At 45.6% G+C, this 16,054-nt stretch overlaps 1 protein-coding gene across 1 annotated transcript in view; it reads left to right on the top strand.

Annotated features, from left to right (window-relative positions):
* Positions 1-15,182, top strand: part of EFCC1 (EF-hand and coiled-coil domain containing 1) — a 41,395-nt gene extending 26,213 nt beyond the window's left edge. Inside the window, exons 3-8 of the mRNA XM_058813024.1 lie at positions 992-1,167; positions 3,358-3,493; positions 5,243-5,402; positions 7,852-8,010; positions 9,432-9,501; positions 11,569-15,182. Of these exons, the coding sequence (XP_058669007.1) occupies positions 992-1,167; positions 3,358-3,493; positions 5,243-5,402; positions 7,852-8,010; positions 9,432-9,501; positions 11,569-11,702 (835 nt within the window). The 3' untranslated portion in view covers positions 11,703-15,182. The remainder of the gene's footprint in view (positions 1-991; positions 1,168-3,357; positions 3,494-5,242; positions 5,403-7,851; positions 8,011-9,431; positions 9,502-11,568) is intronic.
* The last annotated feature ends 872 nt before the right edge of the window (positions 15,183-16,054 follow it).

Consider the following 16,054-nt stretch of genomic DNA (forward strand, 5'->3'; position numbering starts at 1 on the left):
TATTTAACGTGTTAAATAAAGGAAATATTCAATATTCGCCAGACCAAAACTAACCTACAGAAGAATCTGGAGGGAATTTGGCGCCTTTGAGGACTCCTTTTCCTCAGTGATATTATTTGATCTGTGTCCCGTCCCTTGGAAGCCTTTCCCTTAAAACTCATAAGTGTGATGTCCTGCCATTGACCTCAAAGACAATCCCAAAGGAGGCTGTCAGCAATGACACCCATTAGAGACACTCCTCACCTGCAAGCCCCTGGTTTCCAGGTGTGCCATCATTCCTGGATCATTCCTTTTGACTGCTCAGGCTCTAACTCTGCTTCATCCCATCACTCACAAGACCTGGATCCAACTCTCTGCCATGTCTGAGCCCATGGGACTGCGTGCAGGTCCCTGTGGCCACAGTGACCACTCCTCAGATGTTCCCTAGAGGTCTTGCACCTGACCTAAAAGTTACAGGCACTGTTCAGCTCTTCTTATCACAGGACAGCTGAAACCCACCTTCCTTTGGCTGTCAGGGAAGTCACCTCAGGCAGCCCTTGGGGTTGACGGCCCTGTTCTTCAGTGAGCCTCAGCAGCTGCATCCCACCAAAGCCATGCTGGGCACATCTTGGTTTTCCAAATTTCCTGCACACCAACCTCACTCTGGTGTGGAAGAGGTTTTACAGCAACTTCTGTGAGCCATTGAGAAGTTTGCTAAGAGGATCCATGTTTACCCCTGAAAGAATTCCCTACCAAGGTTGTTGACATAGAAACCAAGTAAGAAAGAAGGATAAATAAGTGAAACTTGCAACTGCCTATTCCCATAGACTGCCTATTAACTGCCTATTCCAAGAAGCACTTTGCTTCTTCTCTCAGTAAAGTTATGAGCTTTGTAAGAATGTAGAACAGGCATGCATGCTAGACTAAAAACAGGGTGTGAAGCCTTCTGGAAGCCGAGTGTGTTGCTTTGTCTGTCTCCATCTCAGCTTTGACCCTCTGGCCTCTTTTGCAGGTCGGAACTGGAGCGATGCCAGCTGGCCCAGCAGAGCAGCCCCCAGCAGCAGCAGCAGGAGCAGCAGAGCAGCCCTGAGCAGCAGCAGAAGCATCAGGAGCAGGAGCAGGAGGCAGCAGCCGTGCCCGGGGGCACCCGCGGAGCGTCCGTGGCACCGCCGGGCACCACCGACCACGGTACCAACCCCAGCCCCAAACACTGCCTGGCCTCTCTCATCTCTGGTGCCAGCAGCAGCAAAACCACCAGAGAGGTCAAGGCACCACACCACTAACCAGTCCTAGAGAGTCTTGAAATCCCAGACCTAGGCAAAACCTCATGGCCCAGATTTCCGCTCCTCGCTCCCCACATAATTCTGTGTTTAATGAAAGACTGAACTTATCACTTAGAGCTATGATTTAAAACTGCTTTTTTCCACATGAGTCATCCCACCAAAACTTTTTTTCCTGGCTTAAAAAGTATACAGATTTCATTTCTTTGTAAATAAAAATGCAGAACCTCAGCGAAAATAATTTCCAAGGAAACAATTTGCAGTTAATATTCTGTACAGCCACGTTCCTTGGAAACATCCTGGCTGCTCCAGTGACTCTGGACAAGCCCAAACTGCTTAGCACATGTAGCCCCAACAGCTGCCATAACACTGCACATTTTGGCTTCCCTGCAGTGATTGATTTTTTTGGGCACATCCAGTTCAAAGACCACAAAAGCACTTGTCTGACAATAATTCTGAATTTCAAGGCACGTTTAGTGCAGGCTGGAGAGCTGTTTGTTGTCACAAAAAATTGGATTTTAGGTGTGTGTTAAGTGGAGCTGGCAAGCAGCTGCTTGGGAATGTTAAAAACAGTGACAAGTAAATACAATTAACATTGTAGCATGTTCTTCACCTGGCTAGACTTAAAAACCAAACCTGCTTTTACAAATGTTTTTATCAAATCACACACTTTACCAGTTCAGAGTTTCCACATAAAATTACAGGACCTGTATTTCAAGAACAAGCAGCTTTTTAGCAAAATGCTTTCATACAAATAAATCATGGGGTCATAGATTCTAAAATAGGGGGAAATGCTCCATCAAGCAAAATAAGATTAGTTAGGCAGAAAAACTAATCCAGAGAGATGAACAAGTAAAAAAACCTGTGCCCTTGAACAGTAATTGTCCCCCACAACTGATCCTTCACACTTATCCTTACCTTACCTCAAGAAAAGAAAAGAGTTGAGATAAACAGCTCCAAGTTACCCACAAGAGAAATGTTGTTTTAAGAGTCTGAAATGTTCAGAACTCTTAAAATAAGGATCTTGGCTGCAGCTGCCTGTGGTGGTTTTGTGTCACTTCTGTAAACACCTCCCATGCAGAGCCAGTACACCGTACACTGCCTCAGCCCCTTCCCAGGCTGCTGGGCACCTGCCCAGGGGTTTCTCTGGGGCTTCAGGCTCTCACTTTGTTCTGCCTCAGGCTGGGGGTGTAGCTGGGTAATGGAATTATTTACCAATATAGCCAGATGGGTTGTGCCTGGGCTTGTCCTGCCCTTGCTGCTTGGCCAAAGGCGGCAGCTGTGGTGGCTTCACCTCAGAGACACCTTTGGCTGGCTGGATGTGTGGTGGTTTCACCTCAGAGACACCTTTGGCTGGCTGGATGTGTGGTGGTTTCACCTCAGAGACACCTTTGGCTGGCTGGATGTGTGGTGGTTTCACCTCAGAGACACCTTTGGCTGGCTGGATGTGTGGTGGTTTCACCTCAGAGACACCTTTGGCTGGCTGGATGCTGCAGCTGGGCACTTGGGACAAGTCCAGGCAAGCAGGAACTCAGGTTTTCCTCTGCTGGAGAAGCTTCAAGGTGAGGTGAAGGAAAGGAGTCGGTTCTGATGGAGGGTTTTGATCCAGAGCTTTATTCCTGGCACACAGGCCACTGAATCCAGCAACTGCTCCAACAGAACTCCTCCAACCACGAATATAAAGATAGTGTAGAAAGTAACCTTACCGCTAAGAAGTTGCAGCTGGGCCAATTATCAAAGATTGGGAACAGGCCTGACTTTAAGAGGCCACAGCTGTAACCAGTGAGAAGAGTGGTTGCTGTTCCTTTTAACCCCGAGGAGAGGGGCAGGGAAAGGGTTGGGATCCCACCAGGGAGAGTGTCGGGGGACAAATGACACCCAGGGCTGAAAGGCATCTTTTGTGCTTTGCCAATCACTCGATGCCCTTCTGGAATGCCAGGATTGACAGACAGCACTCAGCAGGGGTCAGGGTGGGGAAAAGAGAGGTGATTGGCACACCTGGGGAAATCTACAGAGAGAAACCCGAGGTATCTGAGGCAAATCATGAGATCACACTGGGTTGTTGGGGTGCTGCTGAGGGCTGCCTGTCTCCCAGCAGAGGAGCAGCTCTGTCGCTCTGTGGAGGGCCAGGCCGCCTCGGACGAGGAGGAGGAGGAGCAATGGCCAGGGCACCACACTCCCCAGCTGGGCCACAGGAGGAGGATGCTGGCCAAGCTCCCTTGCTGTGGCAGTGGGTAAGTTTAATTCCTTAATTAATGCCATTTGAGCCCTTTGCAAAGGTCATTTCACAGCCTGTGGCTGCAGTCAGGAGCCTTGTGCCCATCCTGTGTGGCACATGGGGAGCAGCTGGCTAGAGATTGCCCCCAAGCCCTAATTAGCCCCCTTCCTCCATGAAACAGGATCAAATAACCCACTAGGCATCCCCTCAGACTGCGTCAAAATCCCCTTCCACCCATACCACACTATCAAAGGCATTCTAGGATTTGTACTAATACTTTCCCTACTCGTCTCCCTGGCCCTATTCTCCCCCAGTCTCCTAGGAGACCCAGAAAACTTTACACTGAGTAACCCACTAGTCCTCCCTCCCCACATCAGACCCAAATGATACTTCCTATTCACCTATGCCATTCTCCGATCCATCCCAAACAAACCAGGAGGCGTACTAGCCCTAGCTGCCTCAATCCTTGTCCTGTTCCTCACTCCATTACTGCACACATCAAAACTGTGATCGATAACCTTCTGCCCTCTATCTCAAATCTTCTTCTGAACCCTGGTTACTAATGTCCTCATTCTAACCTGAGTAGGCAGCCAACCAGCAGAACACCCATTCATCATCACTGGCCAACTAGCCTCATTCACTTACTTCACAGTCATCCTGGTTTTATTCCCCCTTGCAGCCGCCATAGAAAATAAACTACTCAAACACTAATGAACTCTAATAGTTTATAAAAACATTGGTCTTGTGAGCCAAAGATTGAAGACTAAACCCCTTCTTAGAGTTACCCCATCACCCTATCTCAGGAAGAAAGGATTCAAACCCTCATCTCCAACTCCCAAAGCTGGCATTTTTAACTAAACTACTCCCTGACCCTTTGACTAAACAGCCCGAATCGCCCCCCAAGACAGCCCCTGCATGAGCTCCAACAGCACAAAGTCAACAACAATCCTCACCCTCCAGTCAAAAGCAATCCCACCCCCTCTGAATAAAGCATAGCCACCCCACTAAAATCTGATCAGACCGACAACAGACCCCCCACTATTCACTGTCCCTTCGTCCACTAATAACCCCAACACACCCCCCACAGCAAGCCCCACCACCACAACCAACCCCATCCCAAGGCCATAACCAGGAAAACCCCAATTGGCCCAGGCTTCTGGGTAATGATCCGCCACCAATGACACTGAATAAACAAACACTACCAACATCCCTCCTAAATAAACCATAACAAGCACCAAAGACACAAAGGAAACCCCCAAGCTTACCAGCCAGCCACCCCCTGCAACCGCCACTACAACCAGCCCCAGCACCCTGTAATAAGGGGAGGGGTTAGACGCAACTGCCAACGCCCTAAAACAAAGCACAACCCTAAAAATAAAACAAATTCTATCATAAATTCCTACTTGGCCTCTCTCTAAGATCTATGGCCCGAAAAACTATTGTTATGAAATTTAACTACAGGAACACCTAACTCTACCCTTCCCGCCCCCAGCATGTTTTCTTCGTGCTTTTAGGGTGTATATAGTAATGCATCACACTCTCTGCCCCATCAGACAGTCCATGAAATGTAGGATAGTCCACATCATATGCTATGCCTCTCCATCAAAAACCCAAACATTATCTCCTAAACAGATGGTATTCGGCCAGTGTCAGACACTCATTTGTGACCTGTGCTGCCAAGAATGCCACAGGAAAACTGGTTTTAACAAACACAGACCTCTATTGTGAGGTCTCACTAACTCTTTTCTCTTAATGATGCATGTAGATGTGATGAAAAGACGTGGAGAAAGCTGCTGTCCTACCTGGAGACCAGCAGCACTGAGGGGAAGGACCCTGTAGAGCTCCTGGGGACAATCTCCCCCCTCACAGAGCAGCCAGAACTCAAGGGCCACCAAGAGCAAAAACTGGAAACAAGCACGGAAGAGGTAACAGGTGCCAAGCAGTGTGAAAGAGCTGTTTTTGCATCTTTGGGGAGCTGCATCTGTGTGTGTTTGTGTTTTATTCTGGCCATTCTGCTCTGTGTTGCTGATGTTTCTCATTGTGCTATAGTTTGTCAGCTCAGACATCTCCTGCTCTCTTACAACACCTGCATTTCTACTCTGGTTCCTACCTAAAACTGCCTTTAGAGCCTTTAGAGGATGAGAGGTACCCCAGGCCCTTCAAATACTGTCCTTGATTTACTGATGTTCTCCAGCTGTGGATGATGCACTCCCCATATGCTCAGGCATCCAACGCCTCTGGGAGCAGGATAACTTTTCAATAAATCCCTCAGGCTGGCTGTGACTCCTTGTTTTGGAGTAAATTATCCTATTTACTCTTTTTATTTGGCTTAGACTGGCATATTTATGTCATACATATAATATATAAATCTAATAGAATAAAATATGAATAAAGTTAGTTCTGCAGCATGTCCAGCTCCCCTTGAGCAGAGCGGTCATGTGTGATCTCACTATTTAAATTCTGCAGACTTCAGCCCCTGATGGGCACAGAAGTGCCAGCAATCTGTCTGTGGAACAAAAATAGTGCATTGCCCTGGTCTGCTTTCTCCTGTGCTTGTTCAGTATTTTATACCCCATCCTTAACAAAGCAGAAAGCTTCCAGTAGTTCTGAAAGGATTATGTGAATCAGTGAAATATTTAAAGTGAGGGTAAAGTATTCAGCTTCTATACATGTTGCCATCCTTTGTGTTTTAACAGTGTTTCATATAATTTTCTCCCTTGACTAACTTAAATGAAAGAGTTTACTTGTTAAGGAAAAAAAATAAAACCAGAATAAAATCCTGTTTCTGCCTTACACAATTTGTATTATTCAGTGACAATTTATCCTTGCAATATTCTTTAGAGAAACACAAAAGTTCCTTCTCTACTGCTTAGCATCAGTCCACAGGAAAAAAAAGTACCTGCAGGTAGTGCCAGTTTTCTTCTCCTTTCTTCCCCATTCTGAGATGCTCATCCTCTTCTGCAGCATCATACCACCCTCTTTTTCATCTCTGCTGATGGATATTAGTTCTGTGCAGCTTGTCTGGAAAAGCACCATTATCAACAGATTAATACAAAATTCTAGAAGAAAAATGGAATCTGTTGTTCTTGATTTAGAGGCAAGCAGGGAGGTGAAGAAGACACAGTGCCAGCTCAATGTGACATGAATTAAATTGCAGTAGGATGAATCATGTTGAGCCTGTTAGGAAATTTATTCTTAAGCCCTTTTATGTTAGCCAGCAGTTATAGGGGAGAAATTTGCTGCTACAAAACAGACAAGTAATAAAAAATTCCTGTGAAAAATGTGACTCTCCTTGCAATCAACAGAAAGCAAATAGGAAGACTGAGAAATGCTCTCTCGCAAGCATCTTGCAAATAAATATATTAGCATAATAAATAAACCACCAACACCTTCTCTGAGGCTGACAAAAGTGCCTTACACATGGCTGTATTTGCTTCTGTTTGTACCTGCTCAGTGTGGAAAATCAGAAAATAACAATATGGCTAACAAGCAAGAGCCTTAGCAGGCAAGTGAAGGGCAGCACTCTCAAATAGTGATTAATAATTGCTCCACCTGAGGCTTGTAAAACCAGAGCTTGAGAGAGTTCTGAGATTTGTCATGTCTAGAAAGTTCTACTTTCCAACAGGCAAAAACTTATAAATAGCTCCTCCTGAAGACAGGGTGGTGACCTGGGGGTGATAGATGAGGAGAACATGAGTTCTAAAGTCTAAAAATAAAGAGTTATGCTGCCAAGTGTAGTGTTACAAAGAAATGTCAATTATTTTCTATATGAGCTCACATGCAAGCTGCCAGCTTAATTAAAAAGGCAATTAGTTTATGAACTGCCATGCAGGGTCAAAGGAGAAGTTCATCCCAACATACGGAGAAAAGCAAGGAGAAACAGGGGAGACGTTATTACTCTTGGTGTTCCTCACCTGGTCCCCACTTCACCAGGGACAGAGACATCTTCCTGTCTCACTGAGTGTACAGATGGTTGCTAGGAAGGAGCTGCATGACAAAGAATGATTGTGCTGAGGGCACACAAATTAGTTTTGCTCTATAGAGGACAATGGGAATGCAAAAGGAGAGAAGGCTGACATAGCAATGTTAGTATTTAAGTATAAAATATTTAATAAATGTAATATTTAAAATTCCTGAATGAGCTGCTTGCACCCAGTGATGAATGAACTCCCATTGTGCACAAGAGCAAAGCCCTGATTTCCTAACAACCCCTGATATCTCACTTTATGTAGCACATTAAAGAAATGGACTTCACTTCAAGGGAATCTTCTGGAGTGAGCCCCATTTACCACAAAAGGGGAAAACCTCAGCTTTGCAATGCTTGGGCAAGAAGGGAAAAGCTCCAGTGCCTTCAGTTTGCTGTGTTTTGTGCAGATGAAGGGCCCGTGGCTCGGGGAGCTGCAGCAGAAGGTGGAGGAGACAGAAGTGCTGAAGATGGAGCTGCAGATGCTGGAGACAGAGAGGGTTCGGCTGTCCCTGGTGGAAGAGAAGCTCCTGGATGTTCTGCAGCTTCTCCAACAGCTCCGAGGCTTGGTATGGTGAGAAAGCAGTCCTGGGACTGAAAACTGGGCTTTGGAGTCCCTTCCAAACTGAGAATATGTTCATCCCTTCTAGGAAGTAAAAAATCCTTTACAGCAGGACAGGATTTTAGAGGTGTGTGCCCTGGGAGCTGCCTGGTGGTTGCAGAAAGCTTTCAGACCTCTTTGCTTGCTTTCCAAAAGCCTAAAGGTCTCCTTGGAGCTGAATCTTCAAGCTCATTACCCTCTAAACCAAAATTGAGGGCAAACAAGGAAAACAGAGGAGTGAGCAATCAGGAAGATTCCAGAATATGTATTTTTCCTTCTAGGACAGGACCTTTGTTTAATTGCATGCTAATGTAACTCTGAGTCAGCATTAAAGAGATAAAACTGCCAGGGGAGTTTACAAGAATCCCCATAATCCCTGATGGGATATACCCAAAACAAAAGAGACCCATCAGAACCTGTGGGTTTAGGTGTCACTTCCCCAGCACATTCACCTTCATGTCTGAAATCTCATTCCCAACAGAACCTGCCACCAAACAGTGACTGCCCAAAGGCACACACACATCCTGACAGGGCTAATAAAACCTCACACAGTGCTGCTGAGGCCATGTGAAATCCTCCCACTGCTTCCCACTCTGCCCCAGTCCCCACTGGGGGCTCCAGGCAGGGAGCAGGGACAGCTGTGCCTGGAGGTAGCAGCATCTTCTTCCCAGAATTGCTCCCTTCCATTTGCACTTCTTGAAGTTTTAAGCAAGAACAACCTGTGCCTGCAGCTACTCAGGGCTCTCTAAGTGCTAATTAAACTGATTGCCAGACCATCTCCCAGAAAGCACACCAGTGTCTTGACAGCAAATGAGGACAGTTTGCTTTCCCAGGCTCATTATGTAATGTCCCACCAGTTTTCATATGTAAAACCACCACTGAGAGAGCCCATCCAGATCCTGAGTAATTTTTACAGTGCTCTCACTTTGGCTAATGTTTATTACATCTCACATCCAGCCCTGCCACAGGACATTTGTTCTGTCCTTCAGCTGGGTCTGAGAAGACCCTTCCTAAAATAACACCACCAGGTCCAGCTCACCTTCCCACAGACCTGGCAGAGGACTCAAAGAGCTTTTGCTCTGCTTACCCTCCTTGCCACCTACAGTTGTTCAAGCACAAGCTCTAGAAAGTTCTGTATTTCCTGCTGAATAATTGTTATTTCTCTTTCCACAGCCATATTAAGGAATTACAACCCCCTACAAACTGTCTGAGCAGGGTCTTAGATCAAATGCTTGAAAATAAAGCAGATATCAAATCTTGTGTTAATCAGGATTCAGTGGCATTTTGGTTTAGTTTCCATATGCAAATACCCTGCACACAGGTTCTGTTGCATATCTGTAAGCTGCTGAAGGACACATTGGTGCTATAATTTTGTTTTGTTTTTTACAGAACATATCGAAGCGAGCCCTGGGGAAAATCCTGCTGAGCACTTTGGAATCCTGTTGTGACCCTCAGCCTGGTAAGAAAAGAAATCACATCTAAAGAACCATGAAAAGAGTCCTTTGGGGACAAACACTGGGTAGGAAAAGGATATTTCAAATCCTAGGGTACAGGCTGGGGAGAAGGAGGTAGCTTGCAAGACGAATACCTATGGAGAGTGATGCTTTCTAGTCTGTGATGCATCAAAACCACAGTCAGGGTGCTTTTTTAGTGAAAATTTAATTAAAATTTGGCCTTAGGGGGATAATTCAGTGTCCTACAAATATTTTTAGGGTTTCATTGATACGAGAAAGTGGAGAAATGACCAAGTATGTAATGCAGCTGTTTTCAGGTTTGCTACCCCAGTGTGTTGGGTTCCTCTCTACAACTCATGATTGACCCACCAGAGCAGTTCTGTGCAGAAACCAGCTCAAACCTGCACTCCTCTAATAACAGCACTTCATGATCCTGGTGTGAAAATTAAACTTGCAAGCTCCTGTCCTTGCCTGTGGTGTGGAGCTGCCTTTGCAGGAGCTGTGCAGGGATCACAGCCCCCGGGCTTTGCTTTGATTACTTTGTTCCTATTAGCAGAGCATTTGTACTTCCCTCCAAGGAATGGACATCCTGTCCCAGGAATATGGCTTGGAGGGGCTTTAATAGGCAGGCAGCAAAGACTAGATTAGAAAAGACCAGATGTGGCCTGGGGGCTGGGTTTTGGAGAATATTATTTACAGAGATTTAGGGAGAACAGCATGGGAACCCTTTGGGGTTTGCAGTTTCAAAGGCTGTTTTCCCTTGTGCCCAGCAATCCAGGGCACAGGCAGCCCAGAGCCAAGCTCTGCTCTTCAGCTCCAGAGGAAGCAGAGAAAAGAGGGCAAAGACAGACTTTTGTAGGCTCCAGAACACCAATACAGAGAGAAACCACAGCTGAGCCATGGGTGTGATGTTCTCCTGGGAGAACAGAAGAAGAGACTTTTTGGATCCACAGCACAGTGTCCAGAATTATCTGTCAATTATCCAGCACAGGAACAGGGACTCCAGGGTGTGGGAATTGGAAAAATTGAAACTTCCACAGATGCTGAAGGGTTTGAGTTGCAACCTTGGAAAAAGCTTGGATTAATGTAAAAATACAATATACAGATATTAAGCAGAAAAATCATAAACTTAGGGTTCTATAGTTGTAAGAATGTGCCTTAAGTTAGTGAGCAGCTGTACTGCTGAGATGGTGAAGGGTTTGCAGTGTAGGGCTGGGGTTGTGTGGAGTGAGCTGAGAGTTCAGAATTATAACAGAAGCATTTGTGTGCATGTGAGACAGAAGCCATTGGACAAAAGTATCCACAGTGCAGCAGAAGTGAGTAAAGGTGATGGGTTAGAAAAGCAAAATAAACCCTGTGGCAGCTGTCATTGGGTTAGAAAGTCCTGTATTGCCTTGTAACAAAGAACTTGTGACTGCTCTTGAGCTATGGCCAAATACTTGCTCCTCTGAAACCTCATAGCCCCTGAGACTGATGTTTGTCTGAGCTATAAATAATTTAGCCTGAAAGAAGACCCATCCCTTCATTACTAGCAGTGACAATAATACCAAGGAATGCTGCTCAAAGCTCCTCCCTTTGTATGAGCAGCACAGCTCAGCTCCCCTAAACTCCAAGTACTGCTTTTTGTGCATTCTGCATCACCACTGCCATGCACAGCTCACCTTCTCTGCTTCCCACTGTCTGCCTGTGCACCTGGGGAGGCTTCAGCAGCTTTTCCAAGTCTTTGCAATCAAACATTTTTCTTTCCCAGGTCTTGGTAATCAAACCTTTTTTCTCTGACAAGCCAAAGTGGGTGGTTGGGTTGGCAATGGTGATATCAAATAGTCTTTGTTCACACAAGTACATGAGACCTCAGTGGGCAGGGGATGAAGCAAGAGGAAACCAGAGAAGACAGCTGAACCCAGATTTACTCAGTTTTCTTGGACAGGAATTCATAATTTGTTCACAAAATTTAGACATTTAATGATAACCACTTGAAAGGGCACCTATGAAGAAAAGAGCTTGTTATAATTGTGAAACTGCAACTTGCTGACTTTGTTCAAATGCTCATGTTTGCCATTTGCTTTCCCAAGGCAAAGCCCAGCTGTTGGAAGTGCTGGACACTCTTCAGCAGGAGCTGGCAGCCTGTGAACTCTTGCACAAGCAGCCCTTGGAGCAGGCACAGAGCCCACGGTCCCTGTCCAACCCCCTGGTGATCTCCTGCTGAGCCCAGGCAGCCCCAGGACAGTGGAAGGAGGAATGAGGGACATTTGGCCAGCTGGAAGGAGGAATGAGGGACATTTGTCCAGCTCAGCCACGCCTGCACAGGCCAGGAGCGAGCAGTGACCCAAGGGAGGAGCAGCAGCCCTGGCTGGGCACAGCCCTGCCTTACCTGGGCTGCAGAGCCCAGCCCTGGGGTGCCCGTGGCACTGGACTGGCACCAAACTGTGCCCACCACCCTCACCTGACCCACAGGGATTAACAGCTCTGCAAAATTGGGATTGGACTGGCACCAAACCAAAATGTGCCCACCACCCTTACCTGACCCACAGGGATTTACATCCCTGGCTGTGCAGGGACTGGGCTGGCACCAAACTGTGCCCACCACACTCACCTGACCCACAGGGATTTACAGCTCTGCAAAACTGGAACTGCACTGGCACCAAACTGTGCCCCACCACCTTCATCTGACCCACACTGATTTACAGCTCTGCAAAACTGGGATTGGACTGGCACGAAACTGTTCCCACCATCTTCACCTGACCCACACTGATTTACAGCTCTGCAAAAATGGGACTGGACTGGCACCCAAATGTGCCCACCTGACCCACAGGGTCACTGGGACTGGGCTGGCACCAAACTCTGCCCATCACCTTCACCTGACCCACACTGATTTACAGCCCTGGCTATGCAGGGGCTGGACTGGCACCAAACCAAACTGTGCCTGCCACAACCACCTGACCCACAGGGATTTACAGCGCTGGAAAACTGGGACTGGACTGTTACCTGACTGTGCCCACCACCTTCATGTGACCCACAGGGATTTACAGCTCTGCAAAAATGGGACTGGACTGGTACCAGACTGTGCCCATCACCCTCACCTGACCCACATGGATTTACAGCCCTGGCTATACAGGTGCTAGGCACAGTTTGCAGCCTTTGTGGAAGCCCCACTCCAAAGCCAAGACTGTATTTTCCCTGGATTTGTTATCCCTTCCCCTACAGGTGACAAACTGAATGATAAATGCACCCAGGAGTGTGTGCCAGCAGTGCAGGCTTTAAGGGCTCTGTGTTTCTCACTCAATTATTCACCTTATTTAACTCTGAAGCTAGATTTTTTTATTTCTCTGATGAATTTTATATTTGCAATTATAGAGATGCCTTAGGAATATGCAGCAGCCTTTCCTGACAACAGTCAGATTTTACATAAGAAGTTAAATTTAAGTGCTTGAAAAAGGTCCAAAGCAATCTTGTTCCCAGGCTCTCAGGGAAAGGAAGGGCTGAAAAATTCACTTTGCTGTCATTCTGTGTTAGCAAACAACTCGTGCAGTGCACAAGTGAGCTCTAAATTTTAATTTCCCTCAGTGCAGCTGCAGAGACACAAAATCAGGCCCCACATGGAGGTCAATTAATGTAAAGAGCTGGGTCTAATCATGGTGCTATGGAATGTTTTAATCAGCAATAAAATAATTCCCGGGGCAAAAGTAAAAAAAAAAAAATAGATTTCTTCCAAGGTGTTTTGCTGTGTCATTTACCTGCCAAACAGGGGCAGAGTTCCTAAAAGAGCCAGCTGAATTTATGTTACTGGAAAGATGCACTGTGGGTCTTTGAAGAATGTGATTTGCCTGAGATGAAATAAGATCATTCAACTGTATGTGTATTAATTTTTCCCAGGAAAAAGGTTTTCATACAGGAATAAGGTTCACAATGCAAGCTGGGGAATAAAATTTCCATTCCTTTCCACATTGTGTGGCTCACACACACCTCCACTGAAAATTGTGGCACCTTTGAGCCACATTGGGAACAAAAATTTGTATTATTTTAATTTCATTTTAAAGGAGGGAACAAAAGGTGTTATGCAAACAACGAAACAAACTGTTCAATCGTGTTTTACCTCATTGGGGGTTTTTTGTATTTTGGGTTTTTTTTGTGGTTTAGCAGAGGAAGATTGTAAGAATAGATATATATTGTTAAGTTACATTTTTCTTAAAGATACATTAGACAGGACATATATACATAGAATAATATTCACCCTCTAAGAAAGAAAACTATCTCTTAATGCTAAATATATTGCTAACAAAATACCAGAGCATAATATACTGTTAGTGAGTATATACTGAGGGACATGCTAGGATTATATCCTACAGAAACAGCCTCTAGCTGTGCCACAGGCAAAAGTTTAAATGAGCAGAAATCAGATCCCTGCTTGGCTTCATTTGCTAAAAATCCCAACAAGTATCAGCTTTTGTTGTGCGCAGCTCTCTGACTTTCCCAGGAACATGGCAGAGGTGTAAAGAGGGAAAATGCCAGGAAATGATGAAATGAACCTGATCTGTGTGTTCAGGAGCAGGATTCTAATGCAGGCACACACCTGGCTCTGGGTCCCCATTTACTGCAGGGTTCTTGCAGCATTTGGGTTTGTCACCATCTGGACCCTTTCTCCTGTTCCCACGTCCCCAAACCTGGCAGTCTATTTCTCACAGACTTTGCATTTCCTTAGATCCCCACAAACTCTGTTTTAGTTTATTAATTTCCTATTAAACCTGCAAACTGGCCCTTAAAGGAAGCTTGGGTATTTTCTCCCCTGACCTCCACCATGAAGTTTTTGGGTTTTTTCCACAAATTATTTTACTTCATCCTCAATGTCCCTTCCCCTCCCAACGCCCTCCTCAGTTCCCATTTGGCAAATTTCTCCCTGGGGTAACCTCTGAGGGGTTCACACTTCTACCACAAATGGCATTTTTCAAGAAGAGTTTCCTCCTCCCATGATTTTTTTATTTATAGGAGGCATTAACTATTAGTAAAGTAAAGCCCACCTGATCTGTAAAATTGTTTAATAGTTGTCCTATTTATTTTTTATGCTCTCTCTGGAGTGAGGACTCTCATTTGGCAGTGAGGACTCATCCCAGATGTTACTCTGAGTCACAGAATTTCTGCAGCAGATCAGAGTGGCCTTGTCCAGCCAGAGCTGCTCCAAGGGGTTCAGTGCATCTGTGCTCACTTTGGGAGGAAAAAACCCTGCAATTCAAACTCCTCCCTTCCATGATGCTGTCCTTAATCTGTACATGGGGATGGAAGGAGCTGGGACTAGGAGGAAAGGAGCACTTTTAACATAAAAATGGAATAAAATGGAATTGTTCAGTGTGAGAGTGACACTAAACCTTTACAGGGTGCATGTGACATGTGGCATCACCAGCCACAGGGCCTCTCTCAGATTTATAATTTCATGGAGTTAAAGACACAATACTTTGGTATTTACACTGTCTTATTTTCTTAATAATTTTATGTATAATTCCCCAAAATACAAAAGCTATAGAGTGTGTTTCCTAGTGTGAAATTAAATTAAAATCATTCTTATGTCCTTAATTACACTTTACTTTCAAAGGACTGGGATTTTCAGAGGTCTTGGGTTTCCATTCTGCTTTTCTGTCTCTTCTTTCTGCCTCAGCATACCAAAATAGCTCAACTGCATTTTGCCTCCCCAACTTCTTTCAGATTACCTCGAGGCTGAAATCATCACAGCCCAAACCTGGACTGAGGTACCCACAGAAGAACTCAGCTTAGCAAAGCAAAACCTCCTTGTTTTATGCAGCTCACTCACTTCTTCACTTAGAAGGGGAGTCTGAATTACAGTAAACTTCCCTGAAATGAGACTCACTCCTTAAATGACATTATTTCCCAAAATGTTTATATTCTTCTGAACTGTGACAATTTCAGACTCTGTCTGGAGAATTGCCTGCTCCTAGACTTGATCCCCCACCCATTTCCAGACTGTAGAACAAAAGAAGAGAAAGAAAAGGCTCAAAGGAATTCTAAAATTCCCAAACTGGCATTTTAGACCCAGTCACCAGCTGGACAGCAAATCCAATTCATGGCCATTTTTACTCCTGCCAATACAACTGTAGTTTTGTCTCATGAAACTCCCAAAACTCCATCCAACAGCAGAGGGTCAGAATCAGGAGGAAAAGGTCTCCTTAAAATTCCCACCTCTGCCAAATCCTGCAGCACAGAACACAAACGGTGTGGTATTGCACAACAGCTGTTTGGTTTAAGTTCAATAATAAATAAATAATATGAAAATAGGAAATAAATAATAGGAAATAAACCAGAATTAACTCTGCATGAGGAGAAGGGTCTGGGGAAAGCTGAGACCTCACAGGGAGGCTGGAGAGGCTTTCCATGAAGGTTTGGGCTCAGAGGCAAGGGGGTGGCTTTAAGCTGAGAGTGGGGTTGGATGGGACCATGGGAGGAAATCCTTCACTCTGAGGGTGGTGGGACACTGGGACAGGCTGTGGATTCCCCTGAGAGTGTTCCAGGCCAGGCTTGCAGCAGCCTGGCCTAGTGGAAGGGGCTCCTGCC

The sequence above is a fragment of the Ammospiza caudacuta genome, chromosome 12, assembly GCF_027887145.1.
Source record: "Ammospiza caudacuta isolate bAmmCau1 chromosome 12, bAmmCau1.pri, whole genome shotgun sequence".
NCBI lineage: Eukaryota > Metazoa > Chordata > Aves > Passeriformes > Passerellidae > Ammospiza > Ammospiza caudacuta.